General features: G+C 37.6%; 2 protein-coding genes across 16 annotated transcripts in view; one reads left to right on the top strand and one right to left on the bottom strand.

Moving 5' to 3' along the window:
• The window catches only part of nrxn3a (neurexin 3a), a 217158-nt gene extending 207187 nt beyond the window's left edge, over nt 1–9971 (top strand). For 8 of the 15 annotated variants that reach the window (XM_030787588.1, XM_030787550.1, XM_030787564.1 and 5 more), the window contains 2 exons: nt 1251–1338; nt 9670–9971. In XM_030787588.1, coding sequence (XP_030643448.1) covers nt 1251–1338; nt 9670–9971 — 390 coding nt within the window. Of the gene's footprint in view, nt 1–1250; nt 1339–9048 lie in introns of all 15 variants that reach the window. The other 7 variants (XM_030787596.1, XM_030787573.1, XM_030787581.1 and 4 more) reach the window with 2 other exon arrangements.
• A 10648-nt stretch (nt 9972–20619) lies between these two features.
• Nucleotides 20620–24412, bottom strand: dio2 (iodothyronine deiodinase 2). Its single transcript, XM_030773267.1, has 2 exons — nt 23835–24412; nt 20620–22520 (listed from the first exon to the last, which is right to left on the bottom strand). The coding sequence occupies exons 1-2, from the start codon at nt 24057–24059 to the stop codon at nt 21960–21962; spliced, it is 786 nt and encodes a 261-aa protein (XP_030629127.1). The 5' UTR covers nt 24060–24412; the 3' UTR covers nt 20620–21959.
• Nucleotides 24413–24835: the final 423 nt, after the last annotated feature.

The following is a 24835-nucleotide window of genomic DNA, read 5'->3' as shown; positions in this document are numbered from 1 at the left end:
CAGATGCATGAACTTGCCAGCACAGTGTAGACAATTGACAGGCTTAATGTTTCATTTGTGAACTAGTCTCTCTCAGGCATATATATACTGAAGTTGGCAAATATTTGTAACATTTTAACTCTGAATTGATGTTCTGGACCAAGCCTTTTAGTTATTTATTATGTTAAGCATTGCAGTCCTCTGCCATTCAGTTGGAAATCAGATATAATTTCAAATTTTCCCTGGAATCAGTCAATTACTTTTCTCATTGCTTTTTTGCATCTGTGATCTACCCCTCTTTCAAACACATGATGAGTCGTTTGCCACACCAAATATAAATTCAATGAATAATTTTATATTTACTTAGGGCAATATTCCACAGTACTTCAGTGTGGAAAGCTATCCTGCCTGCCTTTTGAGTAATGTGCATTTAAATGCATTTTATCGCATAACTTTTTTTTTTTCCATCTTCAAACCAACACCCCCCCCAAAATAAAAAGGATCTTCAGAAACTCTTCCCCCAGCCAAGTCCACTGAGAAATGGAAGATTTTTTTTTTTCTTTTCAGGCCGTCAAGCCCAATCATATTTATGGAAGCCCGGGCTTTCACACAGTAGTGCGGTCTCCATTACTCCCTGTGTTATTTATAATTTCATAAACCTGCTGTATGACAGTGCTTATTTTATCCCCATTCTAATCTGGCCCTAATAAAGACATGCCAAGCACACAGCATGAAAAACAACCACACTGCAGTGTTTGGCACAAGTAAGTGAGAATGCAAGGATAAATCACTACTGCAGGCGACGGAGGTTCACAGATAATCTCAGGGTGCAGCATTTAATTTAGGCCTCTACTCTCAATACCAGTGATCTACAGTAATGAAAACCCATGCAAACTCTATGCAGAAGATAAAGGTGACATCTATAAATGATTAAATGCAATCTCTCCAAAAAAATAAAAAAAAGTTTATTCAAAATATAAACTTCTTTTTCCTCCACTGGCAGACATATAAATTGGCATATATATATACTCGGTGGGGAATAAGACGGTGGGGAATTCTGCTTGTGAGTGGAATAAGAAAATTCCACTGTTTACAGACCGTAATCAAATCCATCTTTGATAATCACACTGGATTATTTGAGGTCCTATAGATTGATAGAGATGATTTTAATATTGCCATTTTGGGATTTCTCTCTCTCTCTCTCTCTCTCTCTCTCTCGCATCCCCCCCCCCACCCTCTCTCTTTGTCATTGTATGCTGGGCACAATGAAGACCACAGATGACAATGGCTCTTCAGCGGAGTGCTCCAGCGATGATGAGGACATGGATGAATGCGACTCCGGACATGCAGGTGGGCTAGGTTAGTTTAATTCTGCTTGCTCCAATGTGGTGGTCTTTCATTTGCAACTGAGGATCAGATCCTCAAAGCATCGCCCCCATGGATAGATAAAGTGTAACTTTATGTGAATCAGTCCAAAGCCAAGCATGTTGATATAAATACATATAGCAGCATAGATTTCAACTCTGATAGTTTCACATGATCAATAATCAAAGTCTATCCTGATCACAAATCATTCGCCCCTTTATCTACATCAGTTATGAGCTACACTTGCCCATGGGGTTTTCCGAAGTGGTTAACATGGTCACAATTTTACTAATTTTGTCCTCAGCACTTCATACCAGCTAAAGGCTTTAATCCAAAAGTACAAAATTAGTATTGAGAAGTGACATGTTCTCTGCATTGATGCTTCAAAATGTATCATTGGAGGTTTCCTGCCATGTGGTACTGGTTTGCATTTTGATACATGATACATTTTGAGATAATTCTTGAATTTTTCTCTTTTTTGCTAAAATTGTGATATCTAGCAGTTTAATTGCAGTTGATCTAGTGCTTTTCATTTTCCTTTGTTTCCTCATTTTAGACATTTGACTTAAGTTAAACACTTTAATAGAGAACAGATATCATCGAATTTCTGTGTACAAATTTTGTTTTGTTTTGTTTTATTTTGTTTCATTTCATTTTGTTTTACTGTATAGTTTTGCTACATTGTTATCAATTTTTTCTGCTATTAATCCTTTTCCAGCCCAAATATGAAAAATGAAAATAAATATCAAAATCTACATCCATATTTTGCTGGGTTTTGGGAGAACTTGGACATTGGCTTGTTTTTGTAGAAGTGCAGATCTATGACTAAGCTGTCTGGCACATCCCTGTAAAAAGAGAAGGAGCAAAACACATTCTCAGAATTTGTTCATGTGTACTGGTTAATGTTAATAATTTACTGAGAATTAATTTGTCAGTTTGAAAACTGTACAGACAGTTCAGACAATTTTATCGATGAGTCATGGCTTATTAGAGCATCACCGTGTTATCTAGCCATTCTGTATCTTAATGTCTGATACTGTATCCGGAATACTTTGGACATCTCTGTACCTGGTCCATTGTCCCAGGACTTCAAATAGCATCCACCAAACTCTGTCTTATGAACAAAACCAAAATTAATTGACTAAAACTGATACATATATTCTGTAGGAATTTGTTGCTGTTTATTCGGCTTCAGGAATTTCCAACAAAATGTTCAATTTGACATTTTCTCCTTTTCACAACAAAGCAAAAGTATTGTTTGAGAGTGACTTACAGAGGTTTGTCAGACTGCTCACCGGCATTACATTCATCATATATTTTGCTGCAGTGACTGAGATAGTACTGCTCAGTGTCAATCCCAATTTCTTCCAAAGAATATTAACAAAAATAGTGGTTTGAGATGATTAAACCCTTTATAGTTTCTGTATTTGGTGTATTCACAAAGAAAGATATTGGCAGGGCCCCAGTCATCCAATCATGTTTACACAGAAATTCATACCATTCTAACCCCAACATGAGTTGATGTGAACAGTTGCATGAAACGTGATTGTTCTGGGGTTGTTGGTGTATATTGGGTGGTTTCTTGTGCTGCATGCGTGGCCATTTCTCTCTGTTTCGGAACTTTGAGTTGAATCGTTTGTTTACGGTCTTTTGAGTTGCGTTTTGTAGATGGTGCGCACATCTATATCCCAGTTATTCAAAATACAGCATTCCTGTCGTCTCGCCTCATCCTATGCCGCATGATTTTTTTCTGGTGATTTTCTTTTTTTTCCTATATATATAATTATTTATTTATTTACTTACCTTTTTTTTGTCACTCTCAGAAGCATTTGTGCCATCTGGCTTCAACTGATATGTTTCCATTTTTTTATTGACAAAGGAAATTATGGGCAACAAAATCTTTTCCTGCCATCATAACTTTTTTGATCTTAGGTATTAACATTAATCTCAAGAAAGTTGTGCCTAAAGAATGATCTCAAATGTCCACCTCAAACCCTCCCTCACTCCCACCCTTAATCCTCTCTAGAGCCGTTCTGCATACAAACAGGTTTTTTTTTGTTTTTTTTTAAATGCAGATGGCATAAAAAGAATTTTATTGCCACAAACTGTATCTGTTTTGCAGCTTCATCTCCTCAAGCAGTCATTTGTGGCATGTTAAAGTAAGGCTTTTAGCTAGAACCATTCTCAAGATGAACCTCATTCTCCGGTGCATGGTGCCATTGTGTGTGATTAACACATTACGCTGCGTTCAGCCTAACACGGTCGGTTCGTGTACAGTTCAGTTTCTGTTCAGCATCATACCTGAAATTGCAGTTGCAAAGATTGCTGCTGCATTCTCTTTCCCTAGCTCTGTGTTTTGTCTGTCAATTTGTCTCTGTCCTGAAGTGTTGTCATGTGATTCTGCTCTCTGTTTGTAAAAGTGTTTCCCCCACCCTGACCCACTTAGGAATTCCATAAGAGGGCTAATATTGATTCATAAAATTCTACAGCTCATAAAAGAGATGACTACCTGGGGAAACCAGTTTCTATACCCTCAAACTTGAACTATGTTTGTTCCATTTAAAGTTCTTAACTGTATCTATTTGCTTGTATGCATTTAACATGCTAAAATGGTTGTGCTCCAACTGAAAGTTTGGTATTAACATTTTTGACTATAACACGTGAGATCTGTGATGAAATTGTTTTGCTTGGATTGAAGTTGTACTAAATGAATTGTTTCAAGGCCTAGGTTATTTTCTACAAGACCAGACTCATAAATATTTCTTAGAGGTCCTTACAATTTATTTTAAGCTTTATACCATAAATAATAAACATTTTAATGATTTCCAAGTAACCTCAAACAAGTGAGATATGGATGTTACAGGGACATTGTATCAAATGTTATCATGCAGTTGTAACTCAGTTCTGTCACGTATTGACAGGTACTATGGCTCAAATACAAGCAGTTGTTTTTACCATTTCAGGTGGAAGTCATGATGCCATTTCACTGTGGCATTAGCCCCAGTGACCAGAACAAATTCAATGACATTATGTGTTCGATGATTTCTATAAAACCTCCAATATGTGTGTGTCAAACCCTTTGGGGTAGAGTTACACCTTATGAGCAATGAGAATGGAATTACTATAAAAACAGTCCTTTGTCATTTGGTTATCGATACAGAAAGAAACCAAAATCTAAGTTGCATGGTGTATTGATATGCACCAACATGTTTTTAAGAATTTATGATGCCAGGCTGCCACAATGCTAAGCTCAGGTATTTATCTTGCAGATTCTCCTTGCTCTTTAGCCTGATGGATTGTTATATCTGCAGTATTTGTAAGAGTCAAAGGGCAAGATACAGGCAAGAAGTACTCAAACATTTACAATTTGGAGAGTGAAATGCTTGCATACTTTTTAAAGAACCCTAGCTTGTGTAATCCTCAGCCTACTAAATAGAGATGAAAAACTTTTGGACTCAAAAGCAATTAGATACCTCTAAAATGCGTGAATAGAACAAAAAGGCAGAACAAAGGGAATAATAGCAAAGATTAAAGAGCCTTCCTTGTTTGGCTCTCTCCTACGCCAGGGGGGCTGTGTTTATCACACCCTGGCAGGTGGTTGATCCGCCCTGGAATTTCAGCTTAATTGCCCATCCACCGTGGAACAAGAGATAAGAACACACACACAAAAAAAAGAAAACCCACTGTATTGTGATGCACCTTTTGAAGGCTTGCTTTAAATTGTAGAGTTCCTCATTCAGTCAACCACACATTTTCCCTGGTTGTAAAGCTTGTAATATGAATGTAAGACACTTTTGATGTTAATGAATTCCACACACGTTTTCATACATGATTTAGAGGCTAGGTAAGTGCCGAGGTCGCATTGTTCACATATTTCTAACGAAGACAACGTGTATTTGTCACCAAATCCATCGAAATCCAAATATGTGTATTTACAGTCCTAAGTTTTATTTTAAAAAAAAGCAGTGTCAGTTCAACTGAAATTACTCCAGCTCCCCTACAACACAACTAGTATATTCAGCGATTCCAAATACCACATGCTCCGGCTTGGTATCAAAATTTATTCAGAGATTCATATATCCTAGATGAAAATCCAACATTACAAGGTAGGTAAGATTGTGATTAAGGGTGATATTTTTCATTAACATTTTATTCCAGATACTGTGTGTGTTATCATGTCCTGTGGCCTATCTACTTCTTGGAACGTTGTGTCACACACGATCATTTTTAACATAGGTAAAAAAAAGAAAAAATTTAAAGCTGTTGACTAAAGGAATCACATTTGAGCTCCAAGCTTGCTGTTCAATTAGAATTTAAAAAGATTCAATTCACTTTATCCCCAGTTGTTCTGATTGTGTGTACTCAGTCTAATTGGAACATTTGTAGATTCAGATGGAGCTATTTAAAATCTTTACCATGTCTCATAATATCATCGTCTGCACTTTAAAACCTTTAATAAAAGGAGTTTGGATTGTCTGCCCTCATGTGGAATTCCTCAATGAAAACTGTGCAGCTGTTGAACCAAAGACTGTAGGTATAGTATAGACATTTCATTTAACATCAACCAAAGTATTTAATCTTGTATATGACAATATGGCTATACTCTGACCTATTCATGCAAATGAAATGGCCATAGGTCAATTTATGTTAGCTGACATGTTTTATCACATGCCCTGGCCTCTCTTACCTACAGCCCTTGGTTAAACTGCCTCTCTTACCTGTAACCTCTCTCAAACTGTACAGTCAGACCAGATCCCCAGCTTGCCGTGCTGTTTGTCTACTTTCCCTAAATGCAACTTACTTTAAGCATGCATCAACATTTTGCAGTAAAAAATTAACCCATTTTCAGCCAATTTTCTTCTCTCTTTGACGCACATCCAGACTGCACGACTGTTACATGTTTAAAGACTAACAATAACAGATATATTTGTCTTTGGTCACATGACAGAGGTGACAGTTGTCAGCCAACTGTCCTTCTTGACTGTGTCTGTTATATAGTGTGTGCATCTGGTTGTAGTGTGTGAAAATTAAAATTGCTTTGTTCTTTCGTCTCTTGGGAATTTTTATTTCTTAGTTTAAACCCACTCTTGAATCAGTTTCATTTTTGGTTGTTATCATTTTTGAATAGCTGATTTTTGGGTTTTGTTCAAAATTAGTGTTGAAAATTTTAACTAGATGTGAATATCAAATCACAACTAGCATTAATTTGGTAATGTTTTGATTTTTTGGTCTCCTTTTTTAGATTTGGAACTACTTCAGCGAATGTCCTGTGTGCTCAAAAATCAAATATTGGCAAATTGATTAGAGGAATGTCTGACAATATAACCTCCAAAACATTTACCCATATTTCAACCCAAATAAAAAAAAAAAAAAAACCAACAAACTAAACAAATAAATAAATAAAATCAAAAAAAGCACCTAATTGTCGGTGAAAGGGTTCCAGATCTTGATATGTCCTCTTGTTTTTCAAATTTTGACAGCAATATTGACAAACAATTGACTTAATGAATTGTTTCAAAAACTGCATGGCGAAGAAGAAGTTGCAGTTTAGGGTTTGTCAGATTGTCAGTGTTAGAGTTTTGTTCTTTTTTTGTAGATGGGCATGTATATGCTCATTGTTTGTATATCCCCATCCCTTCCTTACAGCCAAAAGCTCTAATGCCGCCCGACCGCTTCGTACTGCCTTTACATGGACATGGCAACTGACTTACACAATCACTCCCTTCATTTTCATTTCCTATGTAGTATGTTCATAGGTCCAGTCCCCCTCTCACCTCCTGTCCTTCCCTCTTTAGCGATGGTAAAATATGTACAGTCATCCATTCATTCAAAAAACGAAAGGATAGATCAATCTAAGCAAAAACGTACATTACTAGAATGTAGATATTTATTGAAGAAAAAAAATATATATCAAATCAAAGATACAGATATGTACAGTTTTTGTATTAAGAAAAAAAAAACTGGGTTATTTATTGAAGAAAAAAAAATCTAAAGAGAAATAATGTTGAAGTTTATTTTTCATGTTATGTGGTGTGGATGTATGTGCTGTTGCCTCCCTGTACACTCATGTCAAAAATATATTTAACGGAAAATACAATGGCTAGTAATTTTTTCTCCCTCAAGAAAAACCTGTCCAAGAACATTCTTACACAACTTTCTTTTGTAATTTTTTTTTTCTTCATGCCAAAATCATGCGGGCAATTTGTTGATGTAAGTTGACAAAACAAACTGGTATGCTTATTTTTTCTTCGAATACTTTTTATATACATATGTTATTATACTTTAATGGACGTGCTAATTAGAAAATTTACTTTTTCTTTTTGTTAAACTGTTTTGTTAATCCTAGTCATAATGTATGTCATAACAAGTGATTGATAATTTTTATTTTAATGTTTGTTTGTTTTTTTTTTATGATTTATGGTTTTGTTTTATGACTGTGTGCTGCCTGTACAGTAAGCGGTTCTTTATAATATAAAATGGTCCTTGATGGCAGTAAACTCTGACAGTATCAGTAGCAGCTTGAACGCTCAACCAGGAATTAAACCGCTATAGGACATCATATGCTCTACATTCACATAAACGTCACAATATCGATTTCCATTGAGCAGCAGAACACTTAGTTTATTTGCTATATTATGGTGTCTCTGTTGACACATAGCACAATACTGCTTATAAAGTACACCCATAGTGCTTGTATCCATCCCATGTTAAACTATTTAAACTGAGTCCACAATATTTCTCTCTCTGTCAGCACAGGCCATTGTCCTCTCTCATTTTTTGGACAAAGTAACAGCATTAAACAGAGTTTTCAATTACTGATACTGAAAACCAACAAATCAAAAATGATTTATGTTGGTGTAACCAGTGTTATTGCTGAACATGAAACACATGCACGAGAAGTACACATCTTGAGCGTTCATCTGTTGTGGTACTGCTGAGTTATCTTCTGCCATTTTGGATGCTTTATAAAACCATTCAAAAGGCAAGAGTCCAGGGGACAACTGAGAGCCAGTGTTTCCTCAGTTCATAAGGCTACAATTCTAGATTTTTATGATAAAACATGTAGACAGCTTAAGCTCCATATTACCCTAAACATATTACCCTGAACCCTATTCCATGTACATCAGGTTAGGTTCTGCTCTTTAAAAGTTGTTTTTTTACATAAATGATAATGTGCATTTAGCATTATTCTTCTTGATTTTGTCAATTTTTCTCAAGCTTCAAAATGAAGCCTCAGTTTGAAGGTCACTACAGTAATGATAGAGACAGTCAGATAATAATATGATACACAAAATAGCCCACCAACACATACTAAAAGATTTAAAGTACAAAGACTGATTGAGGATAGACTGGATTATAGTTCATAGTCAGATTGATGCAGATGATGAACTTTTAGACTGAAGCTTTCTTGTCTGGCTCACCATTGAAGATCTTGAGAAGCCTTTTGATGCAACAAGTGGTCAGTTTGTTTCTTTATTTTAGTTCTGTTTTTGTGTACTTCTGTTTGTTTTATTTGATTAAATTTACTTGTATTAGTGTGATGTGTTAATGTTATTCTTTGGTTTTTTTGTGGGCATTTCTTTCTTTTGTTTGTTTGTTTGTTTGTTTTTAATTCTCTGTGGTTAGAATTGATTTTTTTTTTCCATTCATAGACAACCATACTGTTTTCTAACTTCTCCCCCTGTTTGTCTTCAATCCTAGGAGGTGAATTAGTAATCCCAATACTAGTAGAGGATCCTTTAGAGCTCCCTCCTGTAGCTACTCGTGCACCCTCCATCCCCCTCTCCCCAACCCTCCGCCCCCTCCTCACCATTATTGAGACCACCAAAGAGTCCCTGTCCATGGCCACTGAGGCGGGGGTACCTTGCTTGTCGGACCGAGGCAGCGATGATTGTGATGATGATGGCTTGGTGATATCTGGGTATGGCTCTGGGGAAGCATACGACTCTAACCTGCCCCCTACTGATGATGAAGATTTTTACACCACCTTCTCCTTGGTAACAGATAAGACCTTGTCTTCGTCGGCATTTGAAGGTGGCTACAAAGCTCAGGCGCCTAAGTGGGAAGCCAAGGACTTTAGACCTAACAAAGCCTCCGAATCTGGTAGGACTACTACCGCGTCTTTAACCCCCAAGCTGATCCGCTCCACAACTTCCTCCACGCCCGAAATGCTACCCAAACTGCCTGCAGGCAAAATGAATAACCGAGAGCTAAAACCCCAGCCAGACATAGTCTTGCTTCCATTGCCCACTTCCTATGAGGTAGACAGCACAAAGCTGAAGAACCCATTAATAACCTCCCCCATGTTCCGTAATGTACCCACAGCAATCCCCACCGAGCCGGGCATCAGGCGGGTTCCGGGGGCCTCGGAGGTGGTCCGTGAATCTAGCAGCACAACCGGAATGGTCGTCGGGATAGTTGCTGCTGCCGCTTTATGCATCCTTATTCTACTGTACGCCATGTATAAGTACAGAAACAGGGACGAAGGATCTTACCAAGTGGACGAGACCAGAAATTACATAACCAACTCAGCACAGAGCAATGGCGCTGTAATGAAGGACAAACAGCAGAGTTCAAAAAGCGGCAACAAGAAACAGAAAAACAAGGACAAGGAATACTACGTGTGAGCAAAATGTTGCTTAATCAAGAGACACAGAATGGAAGACGCTGTAAAACAATTACCATTTATAAGAGCTGCACTGAATGAAGGGAAAAGAAGCTGAAACCTAGCGCTGTGCTGAGGCACTGAACCATGAAATGTACTGTAATATAAAGCACACTTACTATTGTAAGCATACCAAGAAGGTAAATAGCAACATTAGTGACCTTATTCTTCTATCTGGTCGAAGACGTTATCAGTGTAGATTATCTCACAGCTACATCATTATCCTAAGTGACTTTTAGAGGTGTGTGATCCTTGGCGTAAATCTTGTTTTTTTGTAATCCTGTAAAAGAACGGAGAAAATCATTTTGGCCATTTCAAGCATGTAAGCGACACGTAGTGCTGGCATCTTTATGAGAGTGGGACAGAAAAAAAAAGGATTATTGTACAAGTGAGAGAAAAAAGGACTTCTGCCAAAAGAAAAAAATATATATATATATGAAAAATTTGTATTGTTTATACATTATATGTGGTGTCTTATCTTTTTTTTTTTTTTTTTTTTTTTTTTTTGCTCTCTGCAAAAAAAAAAAGAATAAAAACTACGTGACAAATGAAATCACACAAGAAAAAAAAAAAACTGCTCTAGTCAGGTCACTGAAGATCTAACAGCACTGTTAACTGAATTCAACTTTATTTTAGATGTATGACCGACTGTGACGAATTTGTAAGTTGACAGAAGTGGTCGATTTTTTTCTTGTCTCCGTACAACAGCTGATTGTAATGCATGCCATCCTTATGCTACAGTATATGATGTTCAACTTTGTTTGAACAGATCTACCAGGCCGATCAAGTACATCATCAGATAACTCCTCTTTTCCCCTCAAAGCTACAACAAGGACAAATGTTCTTGAAAAAAAAAAAAAAATTTTTTTATTTTTCATTTGCAGCTAGTGCTGGTTCTTTTCAGCAGTATGTTCGTCCATTTTCTCTTGTTCTCTTTTTTATGAGGCTGTCTGGTGGAGGACTGGTACAGTACTATTACACTGTTAAGGATGTGTATACAGAAATAAATCTAATGTGAAAAGTGTGAATTCTATCTGTTGTCACAGTCAACTGTGTCAAACAACAAATTTGTTTACATATTTTATTACATTTTAGCAGTTGTACTTTGTAGGTAGCTATTGTATATAAAACTTGAGTTGTATTTTTTTTAGTAATTCTATTGTACAGAGAGATCAGTTGATTTATCAGTGTTCTACATGAGGAATATCAGAAACTGTTGACTTACATGAGGAGAGACTTAAAATGAAAATATAAGCATATTTTGTAATGAAAAGCAGAAAATATTGTTAGATTAGAAGTCCTTCTCGCAGATGTTTCTAAGTCGCATGAATATTTGACTACTTGAAGCTGTCAATCAAATACAAGACACCCTTCTTAATTGTGTCACGGCTTCCTTGTTATCGGTTATTTTTATTTATAAAGGACTAAACAGAACTTAAATAAAGCCGGAATATAATGGATACAGATATGCAGTTCAGACAATTTCGCTGAAAGAGTGTGAGATTTTTGATACAACATTTGTCTACAGTCAGCCTGCGTCACAGTAACACCTATTTCATTACATTTTGGACATTTTAGACATTTTAATTTACATTGGTATTTTCTGTTTACTTTACTGTATTATATTGCTATATTTATTTATGAATAATGTGTTCATTTATTCATGTATTTGTTTTGTCATGTCATTGAGTCTTCATGTGTATCTATATGTATAACCATGACCATTTTATTTTTTAATATTATTTATTCTTTTTATATTGAATTTGTTGCATATTTTCTTTTTATGTGCATCTCTATGTAAATGTATGACATCGCATTCCTTTACTCACCTGTTACTTCTCTTGAATATTTGTGCATCATCTCACAGAATTGGTTTACGTGTCAGTTTTCAAAATCGCTTGTTTTAAATCAGTCAAACTCAATCCAGTTTCTCCATCACAAAATAGTTTTGTGGTTCACTTTTGTTTGCTTTAAGTAATCCAATGACACAAAACATTTTTTTTTTTCGAAGATTTATGGGGATAAAGACATTTGTCATAATTTCATAACATGAACCCCTGACCTTTCTTCTAGTTAGGCCTTGCCCAAGAGATCAAACATTACGTGCCTCCGTTTTCCTGCTTTTATCCTTCCCCGCTTTTTCCTCTATTTGAGGAACTCTGTTAGATCAAGTGGAATTGTCTTTTATGGCATTTTGATCTCTTAACAGAAACCTCACGTATGTGTGGACAGACAGGCACTAGAGACAAATAGGATTATCAAAGATGACAACTAACCAAAAATCGTCTTGACCAAAATTGTCCCAAGAACATGTTTCTCAATGCTTAACTCTTTCCCAAAGCCTTAAAAGAAATGTTGACTGCATTATGACAGCATATGACAAGAGTAGTTCATTAATGAGTGTATTTCTCTCTGAAAATACATTGGACTTCCTGAGAAGGATAAAACACCATCTAACCCATGTCCCTTAAGATACCAGAATATCCTATGTTATACTATTGAAATTCTCTTCACAGGTCATCTGATAAAGCACAGGTAAGTGATCAAAGCCGCTGTATGTAGCCTATTTTAAATTGCTGAAATGTGCAGATTGTAAATATGGCTTCTGAAGTAATTAATGGCCGTTGATCACCACTTAATAATGCTATGCATCATTGATAATATTCTCTGTATATTTTAATTTTATTGTGAACATACAGGTATTGACACCTTCGCTGTGTCTCATATTAGTTATTCATCATAATGAACAGTTTACAGAAGGATGCACTTCATTCCTGCAAGGGCAAGTATTTGTACCAAGTGTGCTTCAATGTTCACTCTGATCTCCAGATAGACACTTGCAGGCAGACCGCAGACACTCCTTCAAATATAAGCAAAGTGTGAAATGTACAATTTCAAAATTAACATCTTATTACATGGGTGGCTGACTTATTGAACCACATTGACTGAGGGAGGCCTTTTTCAGGCAGCGAGAAAGTTAATTAAAATTCTGCAAAGGCTTAAAATTCAATAATCCCTCCACAACTTCCAGATGAGCTGTGTTGATTAGGAAGCTTCATTACTGCAGACATTTTCTCTGCTTAGACTTAGCTCCATTCTGTCTGAGCTAGAAAGAGGCATCCAATCAAACTAACCCTGATGGGGAGTTTGGGAAGTCAGATTAATCTGACTTAGGGAGTACAAAGCAGTGGTAGCCAATAATGGTTTGAAAATTTTTGAATTTAAGCTGAAATACTCTGAATATTATTCGATCTGATGTCATTAGATAACCTTTAAAGGTATTGTGAGACAGAATACTTTAAAAGATTTTGAAGGATAATGATTATTCAGTGGTATGTTTCAACAATTGGTCATGAACTACTAGTATTGTGGAAATGTTTGTGTCAATGTTTGGGTTTTTTTAGCATGTAGAAAAACAATCCTCATGAATAGCTCATCTAACTTGACATTTCATCTTTCCTGACCAGCCTATGCATCCAGTGGTATCCTTTTTAGTTTTGGAAACATGAGTAATCAGAGGACTTGTTTGTTTTATATTTTGCATTTAAGTAAGTTTTCAGTACTGAAGCTAGTGCTTATGTGTTGCTATATGCTATAATTGGTCTTAGAGCATGTATGCGATGTTACCTTTATGCTGTGCTGTATTAGATTGTTTGGTTTTTTTTAGTGCTAGGATTCGGATCAATGAGTCACACATTTCTTCCTAGGTGTGATCATTAAGTTCTTTTTTGGATGTAGGACTTGCACATAAATTTGTAAAGTGATTATTTTAATTTGTAGAGGAAAACAAAATCCAGGAAGACAGAAAATTAAAAGATGAAAAAACTCATTACTGACTTAACTCATGACTTCCTATCCCATAGAGAATTTAAATCAAAGAATGTAGTTATTACAGCTGTGAAGATTTCCAAGCACTCAAATTGCTTTAAAGTGTAAATGTGTCGTAATCATGGCACCCTGGAAACACCTATATAACATATGTAATCATGCACCTTTGTGCAACAGTGTGGTAAAAAAAACAAAAAAACAAAACCAGATGATTAAATTTCTGTAATATACAGGTGTAGCTTGAGAGCACCGCTAAGGCTAAAGACAATGCATCCACCCATACTATCAGAATAGTTATTTAGCTCTTGCTAAATAACCATAAGCTGTCTTTTGACCATGCTCTTTTATCCATTTCACATGGTTAACTAAAGAGCCGGTACGTATCTTTTAGTATGATCCTTCTAAGCTCACATAAGTGTCATGGTCTGACTGATTCATTCTTAGTCAGTCACTCGGCTCTCGTATCAAGCACTGACTCACACATAAAGCAACTGTGGTTTCGTTGTTTTGACCTCAGTCAAGAGAACACCGTGAGATCTCGATCACATCCAAGCCCTAATAATCAGCCGTCCCGCCAACCCCTGTTCCTCTCCAACACCTGAAGGTTTCCTTGGCGCATCTTGACACCTGTGATGAGGAGATGTCTGTTGTAACATGCCCCAGAAATGTATCAGGATCCTACACAGTGCTCCTGTGAGAGCAGTGCATGATAAAAGCTCTGATTTATTATTAATCCGAGCTGCAGAGTGCTGGAGATCAGCTGCTCCTCCACAGGAATACTAACAGGCCCTGCAGTTTGTCACATGCTGGCTGAAGAAACAGTGTGTCTGTGTGTGTGTGGTGTGTGTGTGTGTATGTGTGTGTGTACATGTATGCATATGTGTGTATGCATGTGTGCCTTCTCATAACCTCTTATAGTTTCTCACAGTTCTTGTATCACCTGTTATATCTCTGATTCCAAATAGCTGGGGGTTTTTTTTTGGCTTACTAAGTAACTAAAGATTTAAAGTCTGTATGATTCCCTTTATGTAATACATCTATCATAAATAAACTGAAATGCACAGATTGCAATCCATTGGCTTGACATTTAATTAAATTCCTAAAGAATGAAATTCAATAAATTATCATCAGATATATCAAAAATGTCTGTCCCCAAGGAAATAATGTCTTCGTTAGCCTTAGAGGGTACATTTGAAAAATTAGAAAATAGCCCCTTTAAGGCCAACTGAATATGATAAATTTGACGAATAAAAATAGTACTTCCCAGAAAAAATGGGTTATTCTGTTATTGCACTGTCATACATAAAAGTGTTTTACTGCATTCCGATGTTAAAAAAAAAGATGTATGTTTTAAAGTCTAAATGTCCCCTCATTCATAAAATATGTCTTGAACAATAGCAGGCTTTTCTGTTTGACCTAGCACAAGAAATCCATTAAATGTTTCAGATTTTCAGACATTCAGCCTTGGCATGTATGATTGAAATGGTGTATGCGTGAACAATACATAATAATAAAGCTAAGACATTTTAAAATCTGATGGTGTCCCTGCACTCCGTCTCCTTTTGAGCATACAGCGCCCTCTAGAGACTGACCCTGGGAATGTCGGAGTGAGGGGGATCTCTGTTGACCTGGAGAGGGATTCTGCGCAGCAGGAAAACAAAATGAGTGCCAGTAATCAAATCCTCTGCCTGTGGTGGAGAGTGTGACAAAGTCTCTGCTGACATACTCACAGTGCATTGTCCGAGGACAATGCCTCTGCTCTCTCAGCCTCTGGAAAGTAGAGCAGAGTCTTTCTCTTTTTTTTTTCCTACCTACAAATCAATGTGCGTTTCAGAACAGCATTCCTTTTTTTGGGGGGAGGAACTTGACATAGTCTCGAGGATTTGCTACATTTGTGGTGATATCTAAGAAAAACAAATGTTAAGGGTTTTTATTATTATTATTATTATTATTATTATTATTATTATTAATAATAATAATAATAATATTCAGACATAATAAAAAGCTACTGATGTGTGAGTAATGTGATTCAAAGTCTCACCTTCAGCATACAGAACAGCATCTGCCTGGTATGGTGAGGTACAGGGCAGAGATTGGCATAAGTGTTGTCCTGTTAAAGACTCCCGTCTTCATGCTAAAGAATAAAGCTATACCCAATGTCCAACAGTGAAACATTTTTTAAATACTCGCCATCTCCAACACACCTTCTCAAACAGGCCTGACAAAGTATGAAAAATGCCATCCTAGAGGAAACAATCCCGTCTCCTCGGCCTGCCAACAGCTATGTGTTACGTGGCCTGACACAACTCAGGCTGGGAGAACTAGGCCCTGAAGTAGGTTTTCTCAGTATAAGGGGTGTTTTCCTGAGAGAGAACGCTGGCATGAATTGGCCCTAATTACTGTAATACCATATAATCTAACCCCCCCCCCCCACACACACACACGCACACACACACACACACCCCACCCCTACCGGCATCCTCCCTCTCACACCCTTTCTACAAGTTTGACACAAACCTTGAGTACATCCTTAAGCATACATGTCATGGCATGGGAGAGATTTCCTATGTTGTGTAAATGTAGATGGGTTATAAATCAATGTAAGGAGAATGTGAAAAAACATTAAGCAATTCAGATTTGTTTCAACTAGTCCTTTGTAAGGGTACTTTAAAGTGTAAATGTGTCATCATCATGGGATATAAGTTTTATGTTTTGAGCATTTCTAATGGTGTATAGCTCATATATTATGAACAGTCTCCATAAGTTATAGGCTAATTAGGAATTATTCCTGCTTGTATTTTTAAAGATCCTGAATGCAATAGACTCTGTCAAATAGTCGGGTAATTAACAACATGACTGTGAAATGCACTTGACATTGGACATACATTGTTTTTGTGACAAATGTCACTTATATGATCAAGCACGCTGAAAGTATTTGTATGAAACACCTGTCTCTTTGTAAATAGAAGGCCTTATAGCCTTATGTTGAATATCCTCTGACATGTTAAGCCACGGTCAACATTTTTTGGACACTTAGATATTCCTCATTGAGTGATGATGATGATGATATACATGTGGTCTGTCTACTGCATCACTTTAAATTAATATGAAAAACAGAATCAGACATTTTGTTAAAAAAAAAAAAAAAAAGTGTCCAGTGCTTGTTCAACCAATGCTATTCATTAACTCAATGAACTGTTAACACGCAACGCTGTTTTACTACTGAACTTCGAGTTGGCCGTCAAGTTTCAACGTGACTCAGAAAACTCATGAGAGGCACGCACAGTAAATCAGTTTCAATGGCGATGCCAACTAGGTCTGACTCACTTCAGCATGAAAATATTTGGCATCTATTGCTTTTTTTTTTTCTTTTTAAATCAAATTTAGTACCAGATTTGAAAAGGAATTTCAGAAATAGCGTTTACTGAAGTTTTGTTAGAACTGAAAGCGTATAACTGGGATGTTATGTCAGGCCTGCATAATGTTTCCAAGCAGCATATAATATGCTGAGTGTTCCTGTAGCTTTATGACTGATCATGATCAATGATTCATTGTGAATTGTTAATACAGTATGATGACAGGTTGTGATAACTTACAAAAAGGCATGTAATGAGCTGTGAAGTCTTCAGAGAGCATCAGACATGCAGATGTATGTAAGTGTAACTGAAGAGCCTTTTTAAAACCCTTTCAGCATAATCTGAGAGTGTGGGAAGAGGACATGGTTGTATTCAGTCTTTTCAATAGAAGGGAAAAGAAAACAGAGCATAAGGGATTTTTTGTTTGAGAGAACGATAAGACCCAAGAAGCTCACCTTTTTTTAACAAATAATAACACAGAGCGCACAACAAAACCAATGGTGTTTTAGTTTAAAGCAAGACAAACGTTTCATTTAAAAATGTGCCCATCAGTCAAGAAGATTCCTGCGTAATATTCTAATCATGGTATTTTACTGCATCAAAATGTCTGTTTTAAAAGGTTGCCTTTAATTTGAATTGCTCTTTGTCATAACACTAGATGTCCCCATTCAGCAATCAGTTCAAAAAATCAAAACTGTGATAACCCCTGAGGTCAACTTATTGTGTGAACTATTTCTGAAATTAAAATCTGGGGATGCATTTGATTTCTGAATATCTGAAAGTGAATGGACTCAATTGCATCTAGCTGTCCTCCTTGAACCATCCATCTGACAGCATGTGATATGAACAGTCATTGTTCCACACTCTCTCAGAGTTAAGATTGAGGGAAAGTGGGCCATGAAGAAAATATAGTCAATAGAGTCTGCTGAGTCACTCAGACTGCGTGGAGCTCTAGAGGAATTTGGCATTCTTGAGGTCTAGAGTTAAACAAACCTTTATGATCCCTGCCTGTCAGTCAGCAACAAACCCTCACTGTCCGAGAAAAAGATCACAAGAAGAAGAAGAAGAAGAAGAAGAAGAAGAAGAAGAAGAAGAAGAAGAAGAGGTATAAGAAGAAGAGCTGTAAGAAACAGTACTGATAACAGTTATGACAGCTTTGTGTTGTCAAAGCATTACATAGATAGGTCACAATTCTACTTTACCTCACTTAGTGTCGGATTTGTGCTAACATGTTGCTGGCAAGCTTAGATTTCGTAACCATGCTGGGAATTGGTATGCGGGTTTGTATCATGCTGGATTTTAAGGAAGTTTCAGGGAAAAGTTGATTGACTTATCACTTTGCGAATCATAGGTCAGGTTGGGAGGAATGTTGAGGGACATTTCTCCTGTAAACAGATCCGTTGCTCTGGAGAAAATGTAAACAGATGATTTCCTGTGAAGGAAACAAACCATACATATCATTTGTCTCTTATGGAGAATGTTACTTAACTATCTGACCTGTTTACTGTCAAAGACGGTGTTGAGGTGATTAACAGAAAATATTATTGACAAATTCTTCTAAATGCCCCAAATGCTCTTGTCTCACACTGAAATAACATTAGGAGATTATAAAATAAATAACAACTATTTTAGTCAAAGAATAATTATTCAGAGCACCTAGGACATTTGTATTTTCTGAGTTGTATTTGATCCACACTGCATAGGTTCACATAATCAAAGTTTCAAGACCTAAAAAGCCTGAAATTTTGAACATCCAAATCACTCGTTTAGTACGTCGTGTGTTTACTACGTAATTTCTTGACATTGAGGTATTGTAAACGTAGATGTGTGTCCTGGTGCATATCAGCTAAATTCAAAACCAAAAGACGTATAAATCTTCAGATCTGTCCATTCTTGGCAAGCTGATGTTTACCTTCTCAGGATGTGGTCATGCTATCTCTAGGTCACAGAAAAAGGACCCACCTCCGTGTATCCCACATTTCAACCTTACATGTGAAATTGTTCACTCAGCAGGAGCTGGAGGAAGAAGGGAAGGTGTTGGGCTTCAACTCAACTTAATCTTGCTAAGAAGATGACAAGATTCACAGGGATAAATGGTTTTCCGTGTTCAGAGTAAATGCTTGGAGAATCATCAGACAGTAGCCAAGAAGAACCTATCTAATCCCATAGGCCTATATAGTTTTTTATTTAAAATGAATGTTGAAATGAAATATTGATAGAAGTTAGACATGCAGTATCTAGGGGTTGCTCTCCTCGCCGCAGTTCTTGGAAAGATAAGATTTTCGGGTATGCAGACTGAATTATTCTTTCGTGTCAGATTTATATTTCCTAGAAAACTGGCTGGGTTAAGTATGATCAAAATTTCTGGAATCCTCCCCTGGGATGAGTCTACATGAATTTACTGGACATTTTTTATACGAAACATATTTGGTTTTACCTATGACCTTCCTTTATTGAAAATTGTTTTTAAAATTTGTATGTAAATGATTAACATGATTTTAACTAATACACTCTAAACTAACTACCTCAAGCAGTAACTACAGACAATTGACAATTGTTATGGATTCCAGCCAGTACGGTGCTCTCTTTGACTACTGCATACTTTTTTTTTCCTTAATAAATGAGAACTCAGGACTCAACAATCACGTTCTTGTGATTACCCAAAATTCAGGACACTTCCTAACAAGCTATTTAGGATTCTGTTCAGGACCTGCGTCCCAAACACATTCCTTAGAAAGCACAGTAAGAGAGTCTTTCCTGGAGTGGCCTTGTTCGGGGCTGTTGTGTTCCCTGTGCCCTGACGCTTCTGTTCTCAAGCGTTGGCAACTTCCTTGCTCAACGTTACTTCGCTTTTTTCCAAGACTGAAACAAGACTGTGAATAACATCTGAATGGTTCGCTAATGCTAGTTCCGCCCGGCTGACCGATGTTCAGCCCCCCAACAAGGGGTTCTGTTTCGTGGCATTTCCCCGGGACACATTCTATCCATGGCTTTGCTATTTGGTTATTGGCAAGCTATGCAGAGCATAAGTTCAGCCAAAAACCTCTGCGTCACACCATTTGATAGTGGTGCACATGTTATAACCCATCACTTCAAGCATGTCTGCAGACATATTCTCTATGCAAATAAAAGCACCAGCACTCCCTAACCTGCTGAGTCTGTTATTGTAACCGTTACTGTAAATGCATCTGTCTTTTTGTGTGTGCACGTGTGACGTGTGGGTGTGTGTGTGTGTGTGTGTGTGTGTGTGTGTGTGCAAGTGAGAGTATATGTGCGTTCAGCCACACAAAGGGTGTCTCCATCTGGATTCTTCCGATGATTTCTTTCCCCTCTTCCATCCAACCACTCATTGACATTTCCCAGAACTGGGCCGAACAGGGAAAAGAAAAAAAATCTTAGACTCGAGCAAAGGTTTCAGCTTTATTTTCCTTTTTCCTTTTTTTTTTTTTCCTCATTTGAAGAAAAAAAAAAACCACTGTGCTCTACATGAGATTGAATAAGTATGTGAAACAAAACATGAAACTCAAAATCATTTAAAGAGAATGATGTCAACGTATAACCAAGCAAGTTCATTTGGTTTTGGACAGAGAGGTGTGGTTTGTCATCCAACCAGAGACGGGATCCAGGACCCTTTTGTCTGTGATCTTCATTCACACACCAATCCCTGTCATGACCCAAATGAGTGTTTCTACAGGCCTTTCAGAGGAATTTCTAACCAAACTGTCATTAAACTGGGAAATACTGATCCAGTGAGCAACATTCTAACACACTTTGTTGTAACATTCAAGAACTATCATAAGCCTTCCTGTAAACTCTATCCTACAAACTCCTGTAAGCTATCATAAAAACATAGAAACAAACTAGTTGCGTTTTCACATAATGCTGGCTTTCTCCACAGAGGCATTTTTCCTGTATATGATCTCTGAATTTAGCATCACTGACCATCCAAAGTGTTTCTTAACAGCTATGTAGTCCCTGACTGAAAAACATTTACACAATATAAAAGTAAATTATGTTTAACAGTAGATTATTCCTCACAGGTACTAACCAATACACAAAGTGCTATTACGTGTATTGTAATGTGCACACCACTTTGCTTTCCCTCAGGCCCAGAGGATGCTGGGTGTTGGATCTAACTATGAGCGGATATTCTGAGTGATGGGTACTGAGACAAAAGGATGGAGGAATTGTAAAAACCTGGCGATGCATGTACAAATGAAAGGGAGATATGAAAGATTGTCCACAAGGGGAAAAAAAAGCATAACAAGTGCATTAACAGAAAAAGTGGGCACATTAAAAATGACAAACATTAAAACTTCAGAAAAATAAATTAATTTCTTTTTATATAAAAGCTGGGTACTTGTGCTTTCTTCCGTGTTTGGAAATTCTTTTAAAGTGAAATAGGAGTTATTTCTGCAGGCCATAACTCTATGACTAGCAAATGGGCATGTTGTTACAGATAGTGCATCTACAATTCATGTGTTGTTGTTTTTTTTGTGGTCATCTCAATATTGAAGTGCAAAACATCAGTCAAGGTTTAGTGTCTCTGTCCATTTCATTTCAAGGTGGTTAGGAATATTGGAAATCCAGGAGGCTTCTTGGTTACTTCAGAAAATTGGAATGGTTGAATGGAGACTCAGTGATACCACTTTAGTCACCTTAACACAGTTCTGAAAGCACCTAACCCTCCGTTTTTTTCTCCTTTATACAAAAATAAATTCTTCAAGTGTTCAGTGAAGACATTTTCTGCCTGCCCTGGCTAAAAATTATCGTTTCCCATAACTCTGTTCCAACCAATGCCGGACATCTTGAAGGTTGTAGAAAAAAGGACCCTTTCCCCCCAGGTAAGCTATTTTCTTCTTTTGTACAATGCAAACCCTTTCATAAGACACGCCATATGCTATGTTGGCATTGTTGTCCATGCAGTCAGCCACCAGCTGGCACTGAGGGGGCAAGGAGAAATGCTCCAGAAGCTTCTGTGCAGCCAGCATACGTTCCTCCAGGCTGCGGTGTTTCCTCACTTCAAAGGATTGAGGCATCATGGCCGGAGCTGCCCAGCCGTCCGAGGGGTGAGCCTCATCGATGTAGACGAGGAGGAAGTCCGCCACATCTGAAAAGTCCTCCACCAGCCGCCGGAACACTGGCAGCTGGCTAATGAAGGGGGGTCAAGTGGCTGAGCCAAAGTTGACCACTAAGGGACGGTCAGATGACTCAAAGTCCAGCAGGTGGCATTCATCACATGGCCTGCTGCTTACGCTCCACCGTCTGCTGTTCCTCCCTGGCACCTTTACCACTTTTGAATTGGGGGCAGCCTCACCCAACTTAACCTAGACACGAAAGGAGAGAATACACAGCTCGGTCAAACCTTGATCACCCTTTCCCATTCATGAACATAAGAGTGTACGGTAACACCATATGACCATCTGTGGTAACAGGAGAAGCTTGGCTGGGGCTCTCTGAACCACGCACTACGCTCAAAGACATACTTGAGTCACATGCTAAAGGGTGCTCACGAAATTATTTAAAGTGCTGCCCCACTACTACAGAAACTTGAGCATTGCAGCTTGGCATAATAAGTCTTCATTAGAGCAGCATTACGAGCCTACAAGTGTGAAAACTCTGCTTAATTGAAATTTGACACAGCATTTAATCATAGGCTACAACATGAGCTAATAAGTAATGATGAGTGTGACTGAGATTCTTTGCAAACAACAGTCACGTTTACTGGCTGTCTCAGCTTTCTCTCTGGGGGCCATGTGATAGATCTTACACTGTTAAATACATTAGGTAAATACAAAAAAAAAAACATTTGTAGAGCACATGATCTCTCTCATCCTTTTGCTTAACTTTGCTTTGCTCATGACTGAGGAGTTTAATTAAGATTTAGAGTAAGAGACTTACAATAATACCACACAGAAACGTAAAGCTCATTAAAAATGTAGTGCTTAATGAAAAACATGTATAGCTTATTTTGGGGGAAAAAGGATTATACTTTGCAAACATGTTGGCACAAAGTGAGAGAAAGAGAGGGTTACTATAATAGAAAAAGGAGGACATGTACCAGCTAAAACACTTTCACCTCCCAGCCTCACCTCAGATTATTCTAATGGTCTGTGTAACACCAGTAATGCCATTAAAATATCATCAAAGTCTTTGGTACAACTCCATTCAGCATTAGTTTTTTTTTTTATTCTGCTCTGTATCCTTGTACTGCTTCTATAGAGAAGGCTGACTTTGATTTTCAAGTTAAAATGTAACGCTTTAGGGAGCCCAGACGTTTGGCTGCGTTTCCAACAAGTCGAAGGGCATTGTCCTACAGGTTTTTGGACTGTCTGGGTAACAAAGTTCAATTGTCTTTATATGATGAAATGTTACTCTGAATGAATTGATAACTAAATACTCTGTAGACTTTGCTTGCCACTGTATATTACCAGTTATTATTTAACATGCGGCGGTTTTCACACATTTGTTTTCACTATCAGCGAGGAACTGAATAATAGCCTGCACGCTATGTAAACGATTTATTAACTAATTAAAGCCAAGGTCTACTGTAAATATTGGGAGTATTGCGAGCAAATTCCACTTTGAATCAAAAGAAAGCTGTGTGAAGTAAAATGACCTGAAACTGTTACCATCATTACCTGTTTGTAGGCATCCAGTAGAAAACTGTTCCAAATTGAGCGCAAACCTGCTGAAGTCAACATGCGCTGCCACTCACCGCCGGCTTCAGAGCCAGAGGAGCTGAGGAGGGAGACGACACGCTTCACTAGGACAACAGAGTCATAGAGCACGAAGAACAGACAGTTGGAGAAGAAGCCTGGCAATATTTGCAAGGTCACCAAGAGGTCCACGCTTAACATGCCCATTTTACGAACAGCGATGGTAACAAGTGATTCACACTTTTGAATCTCTTAAAACCGCCTTTTCCGATTCATGTTGATCAGCTGTCGTCTCCTATGTTGTTTTTTTTCACAGACTTTCATTTAAGTCGACACTGGTACGCAAGTTCATGTGGACGTAAGCGCGAGGTGAGGTCTCACTTAGGGTACACCTAATTTTCCTCCACTGCTGGGGAGAGAGAAGTGCCGTTTTAAGAGGTACAGAAGACGCTTGAGCGATGGTGCCAAACTGCTTTCTCCCTGCCCCTCGCAATTACTGAGGCTTCCCGGTGAGAAAATGTCTTAGTCGCAGCGGTCTTTTATAGCGTAAATCATTCCGAGCTCTGAAATAAACCTCGGGGCTTATCTTGTGGTAAGATCATGACGTCATGTTGAGGGCTTTCTCGTTGCACAGGGCAGGGAATAAAATAGATGGAAACAGACAGCGGGGAGGAACTTGATACGGTCTCAAAGTGAACCTTTCAGATGTCAATTAAAGTTTACAAAAGCGACTCTCCTAAATAAAAGAAAACTTCTATTGTTGAAAGATTATAGCGATTTCACATGTTTCGCTTAAGAAAAAAAGTCCATTTATTTATTTTTATTTATTTTCCGAATAATATAAACCCTTTATATTACTCTAATGCGTTGCTGTAGTTGCAAAAATACATTCCCCCTTAATTACTATCACTGCTCTCTTGTAACGTTAAAAAAAGGAAACCTTACAGCAAAATTTTCAACATGTAATTCAATGAGACAAAATT

This window comes from Chanos chanos, chromosome 1, assembly GCF_902362185.1.
Source record: "Chanos chanos chromosome 1, fChaCha1.1, whole genome shotgun sequence".
In the NCBI taxonomy this organism is placed as follows: Eukaryota; Metazoa; Chordata; class Actinopteri; order Gonorynchiformes; family Chanidae; genus Chanos; species Chanos chanos.
The sequence above is the reverse complement of the archived record's forward strand: the minus strand, read 5'-3'. Positions and strand labels throughout refer to the sequence as shown.